We start from the raw sequence: 18,791 nt of genomic DNA on the forward strand, positions 1-18,791 counted from the left end.
TCAAGGCAAACCTAAAAAATATAGTATAAACACCAACAACTGGGAAACACTGGCCTGCGAGCGCTCCAATTGGAGAACAGCCTTAAAGTCCAAGTGTCATGGACTTTAAAGATGCTCAAACTCAAGACGAAAGGGAGAAACATGCTAAGAGGAAGGCATGTTTGGCAAACCCTCACCATGATCAACTCCCACCCAGAAACCTATGTCCCCACTGTGGAAGGACATGTGGATCCAGAATTGGCTTCCACAGTCACTTACGGACCGACTGTTAAAACCGAGTTTATGGAAGACAATCTTACTTGGCTACGAGTGATTGCCAAAGCGAAAGAAAGTGCTTCACATCATCTCTATCAGGCAAATTGTCGTACTAGCTTCCTTGGACTGGATGACACCAAGGTCCCTTCCCAAGGCTATGGTTCCATGGCTTACAGACGCACACTCCTGCAGATTCTGTCTCTGTGCGTTTCACGCTTAACTCTGGCAGCATAAAGAGAAGAATATGAAACCAGGTCAATATTTGTGAAATTAGAGCAGGCTTTTGGGGTTTGTGTGGCCTCCACACAAGCCAATGGAGCCTTGATGCACATCTGCCTTCCCAGAGTGCTCTTCTTCTCAACCTCTATTTATACCTTGACCAATCCAGCAACTGATTTCTTATCATTAGTTTCTATGCCAGTCAACCATGCCTCTGGAAGTCTCCAGAGGGTCTTCAATGTGGCTCCAGGTACAATGAAAAGGCCCCAGTGACAGTTCTGGGGTAAACAGATGGTTGGAGCTTGCAAATAAAACCTCAAAGGGAGAGGGTATGAGAGAGACCAGCTTTGAGCTGTTAGTGTCATATATCAAGCATACCATGAACACGTCCAATAATTTCTTCTGGTTCCTGGAAACGAACTCTTCTCCCTACTTTTTGCTTCTGACTGAGAGCTTTGTTCACGGACGATCTCTTCCTCAATATGGAAGGAGGGCTTTTGGTGTAGTGAGTCTAAAAAGAAAAACAATATCTATATCTATCTATGCACACAGACAACGACCAGAGCTGCATTGAATTATTAAACCCATCTTTTTACTGGGGCAAAATGTCTGTTTCTGAGGGGGCAGCACTCCTCAACTTACCATTTATGGGAAAGGTTTTGTGACTATTTAGGTATGCTGCTTCGGCACCAATCCGCTCTCTTACAGTCACAGAATTGCAGCGTTGGAAGGGACCTTGAGGATCATCTGGTCCAGGCATGGCCAAACGTGGCCCTCCAGCTGTTTTGGGACTACAATTCCCACCATCCCTGACCACTGGTCTTGTTAGCTAGGGATGATGGGAGTTGTAGTCCCAAAACAGCTGGAGGGCCAAGTTTGGCCATGCCTGATCTAGTCCAACCGAATATGCAGCTGTCCCATACAGGGATCAAACTTGCAACCTTGGCATTATCGGCACCACACTCTAACCAACTGAGCTATCTTCTTAGTTAAATATTCTTTCACATTCATTCTGTGATCCCAGCCATTCAGGGATGGCGTAGTGATTACGATGACCAGACAGCCAATGAACATGGAGCATGTGGTGACATCTTGTGAGGGCAAATGAAATACTTTGCTCTCATCCTCAATGGTGGGGGAGAATGTATGCATATATTATTATTATTATTATTATTATTATTATTATTATTATTATTATTATTATTATTTGTCTCAGCAGTAGGTGAACACATTCTTCCCGCTGCCCACCAAACACTTTCACGCCCCCCATGCAACATTGTCATGGGTGGCTATTTCTGGGGAGCAGGAATGACCACATTCATGAACCTCAACTCCATGTTTCAGCTGAGCTCCAACGGCAACCTCACTTCCACCAATGGATACATAAACACCCAAACCCACTCCATAAGAACAAAAAAAGAACTTGCTGGACCAGGCCAATGACCCATCTAGTCCAGCATCCTGTTCTCACAGTGGCCGACCAGATGCCTATGAGAAGTCAAAAAGCAGGACCTGATTGCAGCATCACTCTCCCCACTTGTGATTCCCAAAAGCTGGCATTCAGAGGCATGCTGTCCCTGACCTTGGAGGCAGAACATAGCCATCGTGCCTAGTCGCCTAGGCCTCCTTTTTCTAGTGAATGTGGAAGACGAGAAAGAAAAATCTCAGGTGTTCTCTGAAAAATGTCTTCTGAGAGATCGCAGCTCGGCTCAAACACAGGAAGCTGCCTTATACAGCGCCAGAGCATCGGCCCACCCAGCTCACTATTTGTTTACACTGACTGGCAGCACCTCTCCATGGTCTTGGTTAGGGAACATTTCCAGCCCTACCTAGAGATGCCAGGGATTTAACCTGGGACCTTTTCATACCTGCTAACTGTCCCGTTTTAAGTGGGACATCCCGGAATCAGAGAAGTCAATCCCGGCTTCTGTTTGCATCCTGGAACATCCTGTTGTTTGGTCCAAAAGATGCTCATTCTGGTGTGAGTCAGCAGGATCAGGCCAGACCACCAGACCAGAAGGCACTCTGGCACAATCCTGATGATGTGAGTCAGATCGCTTTCTAGACCCTTCTGACTCATGCCAGAGTGACTAACCAGAAGGTGCTCTGGCACAACTTTGCTGATGTCCCAGTTTGAGGGACAAAAATGTTGGAGAGCATGCAAAACAAGTGTTCTCCCACCATGTGGACCCTTATTCTGTTTTCAACAGTGCGTTCTCTCTCTCTCTCTCTCTCTCTCTCTCTCTCTCTCTCTCTCTCTCTCTCATAGAATGGTTGCTTTCATTCCTTTGTCCTCGTTTTTCTCTAGGAATTAAAATAGCTCAGGGCTGCCATGCTTCTGGATTTCAAAGGCGGAATTGGCATCCGGGGGAATTTCCGTAAGGTGGTGCCTTGTCCTGGAACTAAGACAAGTCAAATCGTGGGCTGCTTTTTTTTCTCTTCATTTTCATAAAAGCTCAACAACTTTCGGGGTGCCCTGATTTTTACTTTTTGGAAAAAAGCAACCCGAAAATAGCCAGAAAACAACCTAGCTGGGAAGGGATTGTATATCTCTCCCATGCCAATATCGTTAAGGCCACATTTTATCTGTTTTACAAATTAGGTCCATTATTACAGTAATAAAGCGGGATTTGAACATTAGGATTTCCTACAGATATTTCAGTAAAACTATTGATGGAATTTTAGTTGGGAAGAGACATGATTTACTGTTGCGGAGGATTTGCTTTAAAAGTCTTTGGTAAAACTCTGGGGATCTGCCGTCATTAAACATACATCTTTCAGTCAAGATGGCTCGGTGATGATTGCTGAAATATGTTTTTTTTACTATTATTGTTCCTGCCACGTCAATAGCACATGCAAGCGCAGATTCTTTTGTTTTCCTAGGGCTATTTGTCGACCCCCTTGCCTTTGTGTTCTTCCTAAGACCAGGACGAAAGCCCTATAAAAGCCTTTCAGATATGAAGCCTCTTTATTGCTGGATGAGATGGAGAAGTCTAATGCTGCTTTCGATTACCATAAAACTGCCAAGTTATGAATGCCTCAGGAATAGCTACATGGACAAAGTTGTTACTGGGTCACTATAAGCTGCACAACAATGGAAGCTTTGTCTGTAATTTTGGAAGTTCTGTAAGGATGTTTGTAGGCTGCAGCCCCTTTGCAACTATATATATATATATAGCTATATATATATATATAGCTCTGTTCCAGTAACAAGAAGCCGAAAGCACCAGCCTGAAGATGACGAGTGAGACCTCGTCGAAACGTCGCCTAGACACCCCAACTCTTACACGGGAAGACACCCGAAGACACCAAAAGCTCTGTTCCAGTAACAAGAAGCCGAAAGCACCAGCCTGAAGATGACGAGTGAGACCTCGTCGAAACGTCGCCTAGACACCCCAACTCTTACACGGGAAGACACCCGAAGACACCAAAACCTGCATTCCTGTACCCGTGAAAATCTACGAAAGCAAATATATATATATATATATATATATATATATATATATATATATAGGCCTAGGCCTAAGTGCCATTTGCTCAGTGTTTCTAGAATGCATACCCTGCAAGTGTCCCAGAAAAACTGTGACATCCCTTTTTTTATCGCGAGAGAACAGAGCCTATTTTGGTTGATGTGGTCTCGTGTGATTTCGTGGCATGATTCTCCCACACACAAAGGAAGGTTTTTTTGGGGGGGACACAACGTGAAATCTCGCGAAATTGCAACAACCAAAATGGCTGCCGTGCTCTTGCAATTTAAAAAAATGGAAAGATGGCATCTGGGAAGACGGCGTCCCAGATTTTGGCTTCAAAGTGTTAGAGGGTATGAGAATGTTATTGAAATTTCACATGTCTTCCCAACACCATGAAGTCCCAGGGCAAATTACAAGAATTTAAAACTAAAAATTATAAACAATGCAAAACTAGTCCATTACATACTAGCACTTTGGACTCAGCTACATTAGTCAAAAAACAGTGTTTTGGATGAGTTATAAACATGTAACACCAGATGGCGGTGGAGAGTAAAAAAAAAAAATTCTATGTGATTTTACATAGTGGTTTTGTTCTTTTGTTATAGCGATTTAATATCTGACTCATTTATAGCGTGTGTGTTTTCTGTGTGTAGATCCACTCCTGCATTTAAAAAACAGTTCATGTAACTTGGAAATTCAAATAAGAGGTTCTCCAAGTCCCTAACTCTAGAGCCCCACATCACTGCAACTGAGCCAAACTCAGCCAATTCCTGCCCACGGACGTAGTGATAGCAGCACAGGTCCATCTCTTGCCACCAGAGAATGCTCAGTGCTTCTGTGAGCTGTGAACACACTGGCAGCAACAGCTTGGAGAGGTATTTCAAGAATCCACCTTACCTTTCCTTCACAGTGCATTGGAGAATCTGCAGGAACGCCTTCATGTTGCAAAAAATGGACACCTGTGGAACTTCTGAAAGTCTTGGGAACTTTGCTGGTTCATGGCTTCTGCAAGGATCACATAACTCAGTTAGCACAGATTGGCCAAGTCACTAGCGGGAGGCTCTTCTGCATAAGACCCACCTTAATGATACGATACGATACAATACAATACAATAATCTTTATTGTCATTGTCCCATGCAGAACAACAAAATTGAAAAAAATCTACATCAGACATTCACAGACCAACAAGCCTGCTATCCCAGCTATCCCAGCCTGGTTAACCCCCTAAAAACTCTGATACCCCATAATTAAATGCAATATACTCCCATAGACACTACCTTACACTGTGTTTAAAACCAAAATCACATTTGGATAGAAACTTTTCCTCAGGCAGCTAGTCCTAGTCTTTATAACCCTGTACCTTCTTCCAGAAGGCAGAAGCTGAAAGAGATCATTTCCGGGGCGCATACTATCCTGCACTATCTCTGCAGCTTTCTTATGACACCTGGAAGCATAGATTGGGAGCTGCCCAGTTGTTGAACATCTGCAGAATGAGATGCTTTGAGTGGGTTGTGCACACAAGGTGTTCAGGGGAAGCTCAGTGGCAGAGCACATGCACTGCATCTGAATAGTCCCAGGTTCAGTCTCCAGCATCTCAAGATATGACTTGGAAAGACTTCCATATAAAGTCCCAGGAACCCCCTGCCAATCAGTATAGACAATACTGAGTGAGATAGACCAAGATGGACTCTCTATAAGGCAGTTTCCTAGGTTCTTAGTCAGAACTGGCTTCATGTGGGATTTGGTTTATAAATTTTCCCTTGGCTTTTTTGCTGGCCCATGCAGGACCAGCATGGATAGCTGGCTTGGGTGAATATCTGGTGTTTCCTCCCTTTATGGTCTTGATTTATGGGCTACTACTAAAATGAGGCTGTATTTTAAGCCGTATTTTAATTAACTGTTTTTTTGTTATTGTCCCGCCCCCATTACGCTTAATTGTAATTTATATTTGGTGTTAGTTGCCCTGAGCCCAGCCCTGGCTGGGGAGGGTGGGGTATAAATAAATTATTATTATTATTATTATTATTATTATTATTATTATTATTATTATTTCCTTGGCAAGGTGGTCTCTGTTGGGCCCTCTCCTACATCAGCTTGGTGGCGGCGGTAGGACGATGCCACAGGACACCGCTCTATCAGGGGCATTCTGGGAAATTAAAAATGGTGGCTTGCAGAATTAGCCATTCAGCACCTTTGGTGTACGTGTCACAGGGCAGGCATTGGCATGGCCTGGCCCTGTTATTGCTATATCCCACCTTTCCTTCAAGGAGTTGAGGGTGGTGTTCATGGTTCTTCCCCTCCCCTTGTGATCCTCACCACAACCTTCTCAGGTAGGGTTCTTCCGCATATAGACTCTATATGCCAACAATACCAAACTAGATAGACCAATGACCCTATGCTCATAAATCCTAGTTCAGCCCTTTAACCACTGCAACCACGGGCTATCTAAAACTGCTGGGTACCAGGCCTGCCCAAAGTGCGATTACATGCGATTACAGAGTTTGCAGCAGTTACCTGGGCACTTATGTCCTTCCTGCTCCAGCAAAAACATGCAGCTTCTTCACAGCCACTGCCCCATGCTCATGGAGATGCTCTCAAGCAGACCTGAAGGGGGAGTAAGCCATGACAATCAAAAACATTGATGATGGGTATGAAAACCATTAGAGCTCAGCCATTGGCCAAGACAATGATGGTTTCTCTACAACCACCGCATTCCATGTAGGAAAGTCGATCAGCTTGGCAGCTGAATCTTACTTTGATGTGGACAACAGAACAAAAGAAGACCAGCACAGTCTGCTGGACCAAAGGACCATCTGGTCCAAGAAAGTGCTAGGTGAGGCTTTCTTCATATTTCATGTTTAGAGAGGCACAGAAAAGACTACGAAGAGGGTTACCAGTTTGATACGTAGGGGAAAATTTGTAGGGTTGGTGCCTGGTTTCGACATCATGTGGAATGGGGCTCCTGATCAGATGGTATCTGCATGTTGCTCTCTCCTGCAGAATGCACCGATCCGTTGGGTATATAAGGGCAAGAAGATATTTTCGATACAAGCTGTATATATGTATGTTGACTGTTTAACTGAATAGTACGTGAACAGGTACTTATAACGTTCTGCAAACCACTTTGCAGGTTGTTGAGTGAGCAAGAGGTCTTCTCAATCACTGCCAACTCTTCTAAAGAGGGATGTGATTCAACAGAAGTTCACAGTTCCTCTCTTGCCCTTTCCAAGGAAGGAAATGAGAAGTCTAACAGTAGAGGGTTGTTTTTTGTGTGTGTGTGTGTGTGGATAGATAGATAGATAGATAGATAGATAGATAGATAGATAGACAGACAGACAGACAGACAGACAGAGATAGATAGATGATAGGTAGGTAGGTAGATGATAGATAGATAGATAGAGATGATAGATATAGATAGATAGATAGATAGATAGATAGATAGATGATAGATGATAGATGATAGATAGATAGATAGATAGATAGATAGATAGATAGATAGATAGATAGATAGATGATAGGTAGATAGATATAGACAGAATATGAACACAGGAAAACAGCATAAGCAATATGAACTCTTCTTCCCCCCATTTCCTTCTGCAGGAATAAATACTTGAGACAAGCAAAGTACTTTGTAAATGATGCCTTTGTACGGGTTCATGCAGCCTGGTTCAATTATTCCAAAACCCAGCAATTTTCTCATATCATTGAATCTGGTTTTATTGCAAATAGGGTCATAGAAATAGTCATTCCCAGTGATAATGGACTTAGTTTATCTTAACTATTAACACTTCCAGAGGCTGTGTGCTCCGGCACAGATACAACATTTATGTATATATATGCGTGCGGTTGTGCATATATTAATAATGAAGTAACCTTATCGCGTACAATCTGAAAACAAAATCGTGTAATGGCAGGCAGCAAAGTGTGCTGGTGTAACTGGAAGCGGGTGTATCAGGCTCCCCAAACGGGCTGATAATGAATTAATCAGGAGGGATGCTTCCACTGTTCCTCTGGCTTCCCACGCGTCAACCGATCCTCTGTTCAACGTTCCAGCTCTAATGTTCTGGACGCATTTGGTAAATAATAGGGCATAGCCTCCTTTCGCAGCAAGAGCGAAGGATGGGGTTCCCCTTTGTCAGGTGCAATTATCCAGAGCCGTGTAAAACAACCACAAACATCATGTCCCATTGCAGCCTGATTAAGAACCTAAGAACATAAGAAGGGCCAGCTGGGTCAGGACAATGGTCCATTTGGTGCAGAATCCTGTTCTCATAGTGGCTGAACAGTTGCCTGTGGGAAACCAGCAAGCAGGTTTTGCATGCAAGAACACTCTCCCCTCCTGTGGTTTCCAGCAACTAATATTCAGAAGCATTGCTGCCTCCAACCATGGAAGCAGAGCACAACCATCATGGCTAAAGGTAAAGGTAAAGGGACCCCTGACCATTAGGTCCAGTCGTGGCTGACTCTGGGGTTGCGGCGCTCATCATCTCGCTTTATTGGCCGAGGGAGCCGGCGTACAGCTTCCGGGTCATGTGGCCAGCATGACTAAGCCGCTTCTGGCAAACCAGAGCAGCGCACAGAAACGCCGTTTACCTTCCCGCTGGAGTGGTACCTATTTATCTACTTGCACTTTGACGTGCTTTCAAACTGCTAGGTTGGCAGGAGCAGGGACCGAGCAACCGGAGCTCACCCCGTCGTGGGGATTCGAACCGCCGACCTTCTGATCGGCAAGTCCTAGGCTCTGTGGTTTAACCCACAGCGCCACCTGCATCCCATCATGGCTAGGATCCATCAATAGCCCTCTCCTCCATGAATTTGCCATGTTGGTAGCCATTACTGTCTCCTGTGGCAGGGAGTTCCATAGTTTAACTCTGTATTGCGTGAAGAAGCACTGGCGGAGGAACTGGGATGTGGAGGGAGCACACTGCCCCTGGCACCGCTATTCCGGTAGGGTGTCATCGCGGTGGCCCCCCCCCCCCGGACATGTGCCACCCCCTGCGCACGCCGGGTGCCATGCCCCCCCAGGTGGCACGTCACGCCCCCAGAACACACACAACACCCCCGAGGGTAGTGCGCCATGCCCCCAGATGCATGCCACGACCTGGGGCGCCGGCCATGCCCCCACCTGCTCTCCGCCCCCGGTAGCGGAGCATGCAGCTTCACCACTGTGAAGAAGCACTTTGTTTTATCTGTCCACGAGTTCTAGTGTTGTGAGAGAGGGAGAAATAATAATAATAATATATTATTTGTACCCTGCCCATCTGGTTGGGTTTCCCCAGTCACTCTGGGTGGCTTCCACAGAGACCAAAAATACACTAAAATGTCACACATTAGAGACTTCCCTGAACAGGGCTACCTTAAGATGTCTCCTGAATGTCAGGTAGTTGTTTATTGCTTTGACATCTGATGGGAGGGCGTTCCACAGGGCAGGTGCCACTACCAAGAAGGCCCTCTGCCTGGTTCCCTGTAGCTTTGTTTCCCGCAACGAGGGAACCGCCAGAAGGCCTCGGCGCTGGACCTCAGCGTCCGGGCAGAACGATGGGAGTGGAGACGCTCCTTCAGAAAGACTTTTCTCTGTCCACTTTTCCCATGCCACATATAATTTTATAGATTTCTACAATGTCACCTCTTCTATGCCTTTTCTCTGAACTAAAAAATCCCGAATGTTGCAACCTTCCTTCATAGGGGAGTTACTACATCCCCTTGATCATTTTGGTTCCAATAATAATAATAATAATAATAATAATAATAATAATAATAATAATAATAATAATAATTTATCTATATGCTGCTGATCTGACTGGGTAGACCCAGCCGCTCTGGATGACTTCCAGTAAATTATGAAACTACAGTTAAACATTAAACATTAAAAATGTTCCTATACAGCAGGGGTCAGCAAACTTTTTCAGCAGGGGGCCGGTCCACTGTCCCTCAGACCTTGTGGGGGGGGCCGGACTATATTGGGGGGGGGTGAACGAATTCCTATGCCCCACAAATAACCCAGAGGTGCATTTTAAATAAAGGGACACATTCTACTCATGTAAAAACACGCTGATTCCTGGACCATTCACAGGCCTGATTTAGAAGGCGATTGGGCCGGATCTGGCCCCCGGGCCTTAGTTGGCCTTCCCATGCTATACAGGGCTGCCTTCGGATGTCTTATCTACTTGACATCTGGTGGGAGGGCGTTCCACAGGGCGGGCGCCAATACCGAGAAGGCCCTCTGCCTTGGTTCCCTGCAACCTCACTTCTTGTAGTGAGGGAACCACCAGAAGGCCCTCAGAGCTGGACCTCAGTGTCTGGGCTGGATGATGGGGGTGGAGACGCTCCTCCAGTTATGTAGAGCTGAGGCCATTTAGGGCTTTAAAGGTCAGCACCTACACTTTGAATTGTGCTTGGAAACATGCTGGCAGCCAATGTAGATGTTTTCCAACTCATTAATATCCTATTTGAAGTGAGCTGGACAGAACTGTACACAATATTAGCATCCGGCTACAAAGTTAGTGGTTTGGGCTGTGTGGGAACATCTCTCCAAAGGCAGATATGCAATCAGTTGAACACCCATGGAAGCTGATACACCACCACTGGAACCACCACTGCTGCTGCTTTTCATGCAAGGCAATATATTCTTAAGGCTATGTGAGTGATCTATTCAAGTGTACCACATTTCCTTCACAATATGGGGTCCGTCTTAAAAAGCGGTGGAGGAAAATGGGGTTGCATCCAATGCTGTGAAGTTGCCGTGAATCGCCCTGATATCTGACAATGAAGGGTGGTATACAAATTTAATAAATAATAATAATAATTAATAATAGTGCTAAGTGAAAGTCACTAAGCAGGACACTTGTTGCACCCATAGGAAGTTGTTGCAGAAGGGAATTTACAAGTACAGTGGTACCTCGGGTTACATACGCTTCAGGTTACAGACTCCACTAACCCAGAAATAGTACCTCGGGTTAAGAACTTTGCTTCAGGATGAGAACAGAAATCGTGTCGTGGTGGCGCAGCGGCGGCAGCAGGAGGCCCCATTAGCTAAAGTGGTGCTTCCGGTTAAGAACAGTTTCAGGTTAAGAACGAACCTCCGGAACTTAACCCGAGGTACTGCTGTACGGTACTGGCAGTTGTGTAACAGTTGCACAAGAATGAGCTGTTGAGCAACCAGCATCCACACAACAGCTGTTTGCTATTGGAGGGAGAGATTTTTTTTTTTTTAAAAAAAAGCACATTGCATTAAAAATAAACAGCAGGATGGCTGGCTTTCAAAGCACCCCCCCCCCAATATGTGTTTTGTATTTAAAAGTAAAATACAAAATGGACCTCCTCTGCTAAAGTATTCCGAGAGGCTTGAGACAACCAGCTTTTCTCTCCATTGCAAAACTTTGTTTCCAGGACAAAGCTGAAAGATTGTATGGCGAAGGGCTGTAGCTTAATGACAGAGCATCTGGTTTGCTTGCAGAAGGTCCCAAATTCAATTTTCAACATCTCCAGCAAGAACTGAGAGATCCTCCTTGTGAAGCCGTGGAGAGCTGCTGCCAGCCAGTGCAGCCAGTATTGAGATAGATGGACCAATGTTCAGCCTCAATATAAGGCAGTTTCTTATTTTACCGAAAGACAAAACGGCACACACACACACACACACACACACACTGAGGTTTGTACCTGTTCCTTGCAGGGCAAGGTGTATTCTCAAGTCTCCGGCAGGTGCATCAAACTTGGGAGTCCTGGCTCCCAAACCTTCACAGGAACCACCGCTGTTCTCCTTTCCCCTTGTGCAAATTCCTTTAAAGCTGTCAAAGATGTAATCAGACGAGGTGATCAAACCCAGTCCTCTCGAGACCTGGAAACAAGATCCAGAAAGGAGCCGTTCAGCTGCAGACCGGCCAAGGCTGAAAACACTAAAGTTTCCATTGGAATTAAATGAAGGGACTTGAATTGCTCAGAAAGGGAGAAGGCGAAGCTTCAGCGAAGACTGGCAGGCCAAAAGCACTGGGCCCCTTCTCGGACCAGTGAGGGATCTATGCAGCTCATAACGGAATCCGAAAGCAGAACCAAACACTTTGCTGTTGAAGTGGACTTTGCCAACAGAGCGTTTAGCTGTGCGATTTTCCTAGATTTTGTTTTACTCCTATGGCTGAGTAGTTTTATCGCTGGATCAAATTAAAAGAGGAGGAGGAGGAGGAGGAGGAAGGGCATAAAGTCACAGAGAAATTGATTCTTCTTTTGCTTCATGATGTCTGCAAAGAAAGAAAGCTGCGGTGTGGATTTTGCATGAAAAAATGCTGTGTCCTTTTTACTTTCTGCAGGGAAAGGAGGGCTTAGGATATGAGATCTTAAGGACCTAGAAGAGACTGTACTTTCCTCAGCTGCATTGGTGTGAGCTAGATGGAGTCCTCTTTATTGGCTTGGGCACAAACAATAGATGTAGGGGTTGGACTAGATGATTCTTGCGGTGCCTTCCAACTCTACAATTCTACAATTCTATGTTGGGCAATAAAGAGTTCTGTTCAGGCATTCACAGGGCATGTGGAAGAATCAAGTGTGGAGCAGGCATGGCATGTACAGTAGGGTTACCAGACGTCCCCAGTTCCTGGGGACAGTCCCCGGATTTGCAAATCTGTCCCCGGGCAAAATCTGTCCATGGAATGTCCCCAGATTTGCAAATCTGTCCCCAGGAAACGTGGCAGTGGCAGCCTCAGAAGCCCGGAGCCAGCCTGGTAGCGCAGTTGGCTCTGGCTGGCTTCAGGAGCTGCTTGCTGCCATGGCGCCTGCCATTTTTCCTGCGCCACGGCAGCGAGCAGCTCCTGAAGCCAGCCAGAGCCAGCCAGAGCCAACTGCGCTACCAGGCTGGCCTCTCATGGGCAACGGCTGCCCGCCTGTGACTCCCGAGCCACCCCTGATCTGTCAAAACAAAGGGGGTAGGGGGAAGGAGATCGAGGAAGGCTCGGGAGTCACGAACACGGGGCACGCTGTTGCCCAGTCTCTGCGCATTTATGTTTCACAGGGTGCAAAAGAAGGGCTTTGCACCTTTATACAATATGCATGTGTACTTGGGCCCAGGGTCCTTTGCCTCACCATCCCCACTACTGACTCCCTGTTGCTACTCAACTTCTAAAAAAATAATAATCATAAGTGTCCCCAGATGCATTGGGGAAAAAATCTGGTAACCATAATGTACATCCCTGCCCCAACTCATAGCTGGCCCAAGACTTTTTGCTGCCTGAGGCAAAGGACAAGATGGCTCCCCTTCCCATGTTCAGAAAGTGAGTGGATTGAGATCTGACTCAAACACTGGCAATAAGCTAGCAGCATCTGCCTGCACACCCAAGGGCTGCTGGCTACCTTATGTCACTCTCCAACAGAGGGCAATTTCCAGGAGGTGCCGTGACCCCAGAGGTGGTTGTCTCCCTTTGCCCAATGGTTGTTCCGGACCTGCCCACCCCAATATCCCTGTTCCCACCACAGTGACCCCCCCCACCGCTTGGATGGCTTGAAAAGAGGGTTAAACAAGTTGAGGGAGGTAAAGACTGTGTTCTGCCTCCACAGTCGGATGCAGCAATGCTTCTGAATACCAGTTGCTCCAGGGATATACTCTGAATACCAGAGACTCCAGGAGGGGAGAGGGCTGTTCTTTGACATGGCATTTTAAAGCTTCCTCCATTCCTAGGATGGAGGCTGAAATCAGCGGATGTACACAGCAAAAGAGACTGTTTGCATTTGGCCAAGGGAAGAAATTTCAATTTGGCCAGGGAAATAAATTTCAGGTTCTGCATCTACTTTTCAAGAAGCAGCTGTTTCTTTGAGAAGGGATGGGTGTTGTTTCAGGAACTGCAAGCCTCCTACTTCTCTGCTCAGCCTGTACATTTTGGTGATGGAGAAGGCATCTGATCTGGTGGCACCATCAAAGTACAGTCATACCTCGTGTTACAGCTGCTTCAGGTTGTGTTTTTTTGGGTTGTGGACTGCTGAAACCTGGAAGTACCAGAATGGGTTAGCAGAAACGCTAAATCACACTTTGCGCATGTGCAGAAGCACCGAATCGCAACCTGCATGTGTGCAGATGCACAAACACGGGTTGCGAATGCTGTGGGTTGCGAACGTGCATCCCGTACAGATCACGTTCGCAACCCAAGCGTCCATTGTAGGTCTTTTGGACAGAAGCCCAGGCCCTGCTCAGCCACAGGAGCAGGAGAAGCCCAGATGCAGCAGCTCTGGCTTACCATGTTTTTAAGTATGTGAAGCAATATCATCTAAGAAAGGGACTCCACCATAAGACCATTAAGCCCAGAGTCTAAAATTACAACTGGATGTGCGGAATATCTTTCCATCAGTAGGCTAGTTTCCACACACATTCACCTCTGCCCTCTAGCCTCCATCCTGGTGACAGCAGGCTGACTGGCACTGTGGTCTAAACCACGGAGTCTCTTGGGCTTGCCAATTGGAAGGTCGGCAGTTTGAATCCCCACAACAGAGTGAGCTCCCGTTACTCTGTCCCAGCTCCTGCCAACCTAGCAGTTTGAAAGCATGCCAGTGCAAGTAGATAAATAGGTACTGCTGTGGCAGGAAGGTAAATGGCATTTCCATGTGCTCTGGTTTGCGTCACGGTGTTCTGCTGCGCCAGAAGCAGTTTAGTCCTGCTGGCCACATGACCCGGAAAGCTGTCTGTGGACAAACACTGGCTCCCTTGGCCTGAAAGCGAGATGAGTGCCACAACCCCATAGTCACCTTTGACTGGACTTAACTGTCCAGAGGTCCTTTACCTTTTCTTTTTTTAACCTTGGCAGAAGTAGCTGGACCACAACTATCTTGCCCCTGGAGCATCTCCAGCTGGTCCAGTCATGGACTGCCCAGGTGTGTGCAGGGCTGCAAGGATGAACCTTGGAGGAGATTGTGACCTTGCAGAAAAATACTGCCCAAGGTTGCAACGCTGCAACCTTCTTGCACAAGACGCTGCCTTGACTCCTGACTCCAACTCCCGCATCACTTGGTACTAGGCCAAGAACTCTAACCCCTCTCTCCTTAAGACCAACATTCAACTTGGAATGAAAGAGGGTTTTTTTTCTTTTTCTTTTGCCACCAACACACTCAATCAACATAATATTCTGTTTTCAACTCTGCTCGGCGAAGGGCTGCAGCCCATCAGTAAAGGATCTGTGTTTCATGCAGAAGGTGTCACTTTTAATCCCCAGCATCTCCAGGTAAGTGTGGGAGAGACAACCTGCCTGAAACCCTGAAGAGCCATTGCCAGTTAGCACACACAATATTGAGCTAGATGGACCAATGATCTGACCCAGGATAAGAAGAAGAGTTTGGATTTGATATCCCGCTTTATCACTACCCGAAGGAGTCTCAAAGCGGCTAACATTCTCCTTTCCCTTCCTCCCCCACAACAAACACTCTGTGAGGTGAGTGAGGCTGAGAGACTTCAGAGAAGTGTGACTGGCCCAAGGTCACCCAGCAGCTGCATGTGGAGGAGCGGAGACGCGAACCCGGTTCCCCAGATTATGAGTCCACCGCTCTTAACCACTACACCACGCTGGCTCTAAGGATAAGGTTGCTTCCTATGTTCCTAGATCCTAATGACAAATTCAGAACCAATCTAATTGAAAGGAGAACCCCCTCGGTGCATATCTCTAGCATACTTTGTTTTGTTTTTTAAGGTTCAGCACAGAAGAAACATAAGGAGAGGAGTCAGATTATTGTAAGTTTCTAGGAAGTCACTTACTTTCCGGAGCTTCCATGGATGATGGTGCTGCTTGCCAGGAGCTCCATCTGCAAGTGAGCTACATACAGAGTTTTTCCGCCTGTGTATATTGGAGCAGCATGTTTAGCACTCCTGTCATTTGTCCGAAGATCAAGCGAGGGGAAATGTCAGTGCCAAGAAGCAGCAGCAGCAGAACAGCTACAGCCTGTGGAATAAATACAGGCTCCTCTTGGCCTATGAAAGCTTGTATCTCTTCGTTTGTATCTCTGTCTCCATATCCTCCTGTTGCTCTTGAAAACTGAAATAGGCTCTTGCTTTTGAATGTGCAGCCTTCGCGCCTCAGAAGGGTTTCCTTGTATATGTTTGCACAGTCAAAAAGTCAGCTCTCAGTCAGCTTTAAGGATGCTTTTTCTTCTGGGTCATAAACAAACTAAAAAGGCATCAAGCTGAAAGCAAGGGTTGGACTGATATTCAGAAAAATTGTGGTTTCCCCAAATTATTGCAAAAACACATATAAATTGAGGACACTTCCAGACTGGCTGTGTACACAGTACAAATTTAATGCAGGCACACACACAAGAATTCTGGGAACTGATGTGATGCACAAATAACGTTTGTGGGTTTACAGGAAGCTTTGTGAAGAAATAATATTAGAAACACTGTAAAAAAGGGAACAAGGGAATAGGTTTATTTAAAGTAAAAGAGAATGTTAAATTTAGAATTGCGGATAGAAGATTAGAAAACGGATGAGCTGAAGGAAGTCAAAATTATGTATCTGTGACAATACTGAAAATGTATGTTTAAATCTTGTATTGGAAACTGAATAAAAATAATTTAAAAAAAGAATTCTGGGAACTGTAGCTTGGAATTTTAGCTCTGTGAGGGGTAAACTACATTTCCCGGGATTCTTTGGGGTGGGGAATGTCCTTTACATGTACAGCGTGTTTGCAACCTAAGTCGTTGTTTTGCAGGTAGGAGTCAATCTCAAACTGTTAAGTCACATGGCGAAATTAAAAGTTCTTTTTGGCACTATGGCAGCCCACATCAAGAAAGGAGAGAGAAAAAGAGTTTCTGCGGTAAGGAAAGTGATGTGGAAACGCACTACAGAGCATGGGATAGTGGCTGAAACAACATTGTAGAAACCCCCAACCCCCAAACAAATCAGAATGGATACTTAATAAACAGCTGGTGTCATGTAAACTCGTTGCAAGCCAATCAGGATGAGTGCTTGATAAATAACCAGCCTGGAAGCGATTTTGTTTCCCAGCCCCCAAAAGCCAGGGGCGAACACTATGTACAGTCTCTGAAAGAACCAGAGCTATTGTCTCAGCTTCTGCAGTGCTCTGGCATGTTTATGAACATTCCAGCTGCTCAGCTTTTTCGTTTAAAAAGTCTACAGATGAGGCTTCGGAATAAATGGAGATCAGGGCTAATTCCCTAAAAGGAAAACCACTGCTGGGCTCCTGGGGAAAACATCACCATGATTTATCTAAAGTTAAGCACTTCTTTCTAAGCTGCAGTGAACTAGGCTAGAACGACAGAAGGATGAATGCTGCAGCCAGAATGGCCCCACAGAATGGTATATAATACAGTACTATTTCTTAAAATAAATTAGAAATACCTCATCGTTGTTTTTTCAGGTTAGACATATATTACAGCAGGGTGGGAAACTGCACGTTTGTTACATCTTTGTAACAAAGAGTTGATCTGCCAATGGTCTTGGTGCCTGAATCAAGCTTCCTGTAGAACAGACGATTGAGGTGGGTAGATTTTGTCTACCTGTGGTCCACCAAAACCAGCAAACTCTCCGTTGGTGCTGAACTGGACAAGCAAATTGGCAAGGCAGCTACAGCAAGGGCTCCCTTCTCCAAAAGGGTGTGGGAGAATGTGATGCTCACATCTAATACCAAGATGAAGATCCACCAGGCTTGCGTGTTGATCACGCTGCTGAGTCATGGGCAACTTGCCATCAGGAGCAATGCCTTAACACCTTCCACATGCACTGCACCAGGAAGATTTTGGGCATCACATGGCAAGACAGAGTTTCAAGCAAAGATGTGCTCTCCCAAGCCGACATTCCCAGCATGTTCGCAGTCCTGTCTCAGCGACATCTACACTAGGTTGGTCATGTCCACAGAATGGAAGATGACAGGATCCCCAAAGGATGTGCTCAATGGCTAGGTAAAGGTAAAGGGACCCCTGACCATTAGGTCCAGTCGTGACCGACTCTGGGGTTGCGGCGCTCATCTCGCTTTACTGGCCGAGGGAGCCGGCATACAGCTTCTGGGTCATGTGGCCAGCATGACTAAGCCGCTTCTGGTGAACCAGAGCAACGTGTGGAAACGCCGTTTACCTTCCCACCTGAGTGGTACCTATTTATCTACTTGCACTTTGACGTGCTTTTGAACTGCTAGGTTGGCAGGAGCAGGGACTGAGCAACGGGAGCTCACTCCATTGCGGGGATTCGAACTGCCGACCTTCTGATCAGCAAGACCTAGGCTCAGTGGTTTAATCCACAGCGCCACCCGCGTCCCCTGCTCAGTGGCTACCACTCACAAATTTCCCGGTTCCAGACTATTTTTTGTTGGTGGGCAAGTGAGATGGCAACACTAGTCCTGACCATAACAAGAGTCCACTGGATCAGGCCAATGGTCCACCTGGTCCACCATTCTCTTCTCCCAGTGGCCAACCAGATCATGCATATGGGAAACCCGCAAGCATGTTTAGGAAGCCTCCCATCTACTCTTGAACTTCCTGTCAGGCGTCTCTGCACATCACAGCTCCTCCATCTCATGTACAAGTTTTGCAAATTGATGTTCCAGTGCTTATTTGGAAGACATTCCCATCCAATCAACCTTTTGACAGCTGAAGCAGGTGCTGATGGGTAATCAGCAGTCTTCAGCTCACTTGGCATGTTCCCAGGGCAGTGGGCACCTGCTGATCTCGTCAGAAGTACACCAGTCCTGGTGGCAATTTGCCCACGTTTTTTCTCAGTTAATAAACACGAAACAGCAGGGGGCCAGGGGGCTGCGAGCAGAGATAGTAGCGTGCTTCACGGAGGGGGTCCGTTCCTATTGTTCATTGGGCGAAATGGAAGCTCAAATTCTATCAGACCCAGGCAGAAATGGCTACATTGCAAACTTTA

The 18,791-nt window shown here is 46.2% G+C and overlaps 1 protein-coding gene across 7 annotated transcripts in view; it reads right to left on the minus strand.

Moving 5' to 3' along the window:
• The window catches only part of LOC308587315 (nutritionally-regulated adipose and cardiac enriched protein homolog), a 36,338-nt gene extending 20,436 nt beyond the window's left edge, over nucleotides 1–15,902 (minus strand). The window contains exons 1-5 of one of the 7 annotated variants that reach the window (XM_081194823.1): nucleotides 15,668–15,902; nucleotides 11,605–11,782; nucleotides 6,460–6,549; nucleotides 4,842–5,024; nucleotides 853–985 (exon numbers count right to left, since the gene is read on the minus strand). In XM_081194823.1, the coding sequence (XP_081050949.1) occupies nucleotides 853–985; nucleotides 4,842–4,859 (151 nt within the window). In that variant the 5' untranslated portion in view covers nucleotides 4,860–5,024; nucleotides 6,460–6,549; nucleotides 11,605–11,782; nucleotides 15,668–15,902. Of the gene's footprint in view, nucleotides 1–852; nucleotides 986–4,841; nucleotides 5,025–6,459; nucleotides 6,550–6,839; nucleotides 6,955–11,604; nucleotides 12,019–15,667 lie in introns of those variants that run through there. The other 6 variants (XM_081194826.1, XM_081194824.1, XM_081194822.1 and 3 more) reach the window with 6 other exon arrangements.
• Nucleotides 15,903–18,791: the final 2,889 nt, after the last annotated feature.

The sequence above is a fragment of the Podarcis bocagei genome (genome assembly GCF_964188305.1).
Source record: "Podarcis bocagei genome assembly, chromosome: 1".
NCBI lineage: Eukaryota > Metazoa > Chordata > Lepidosauria > Squamata > Lacertidae > Podarcis > Podarcis bocagei.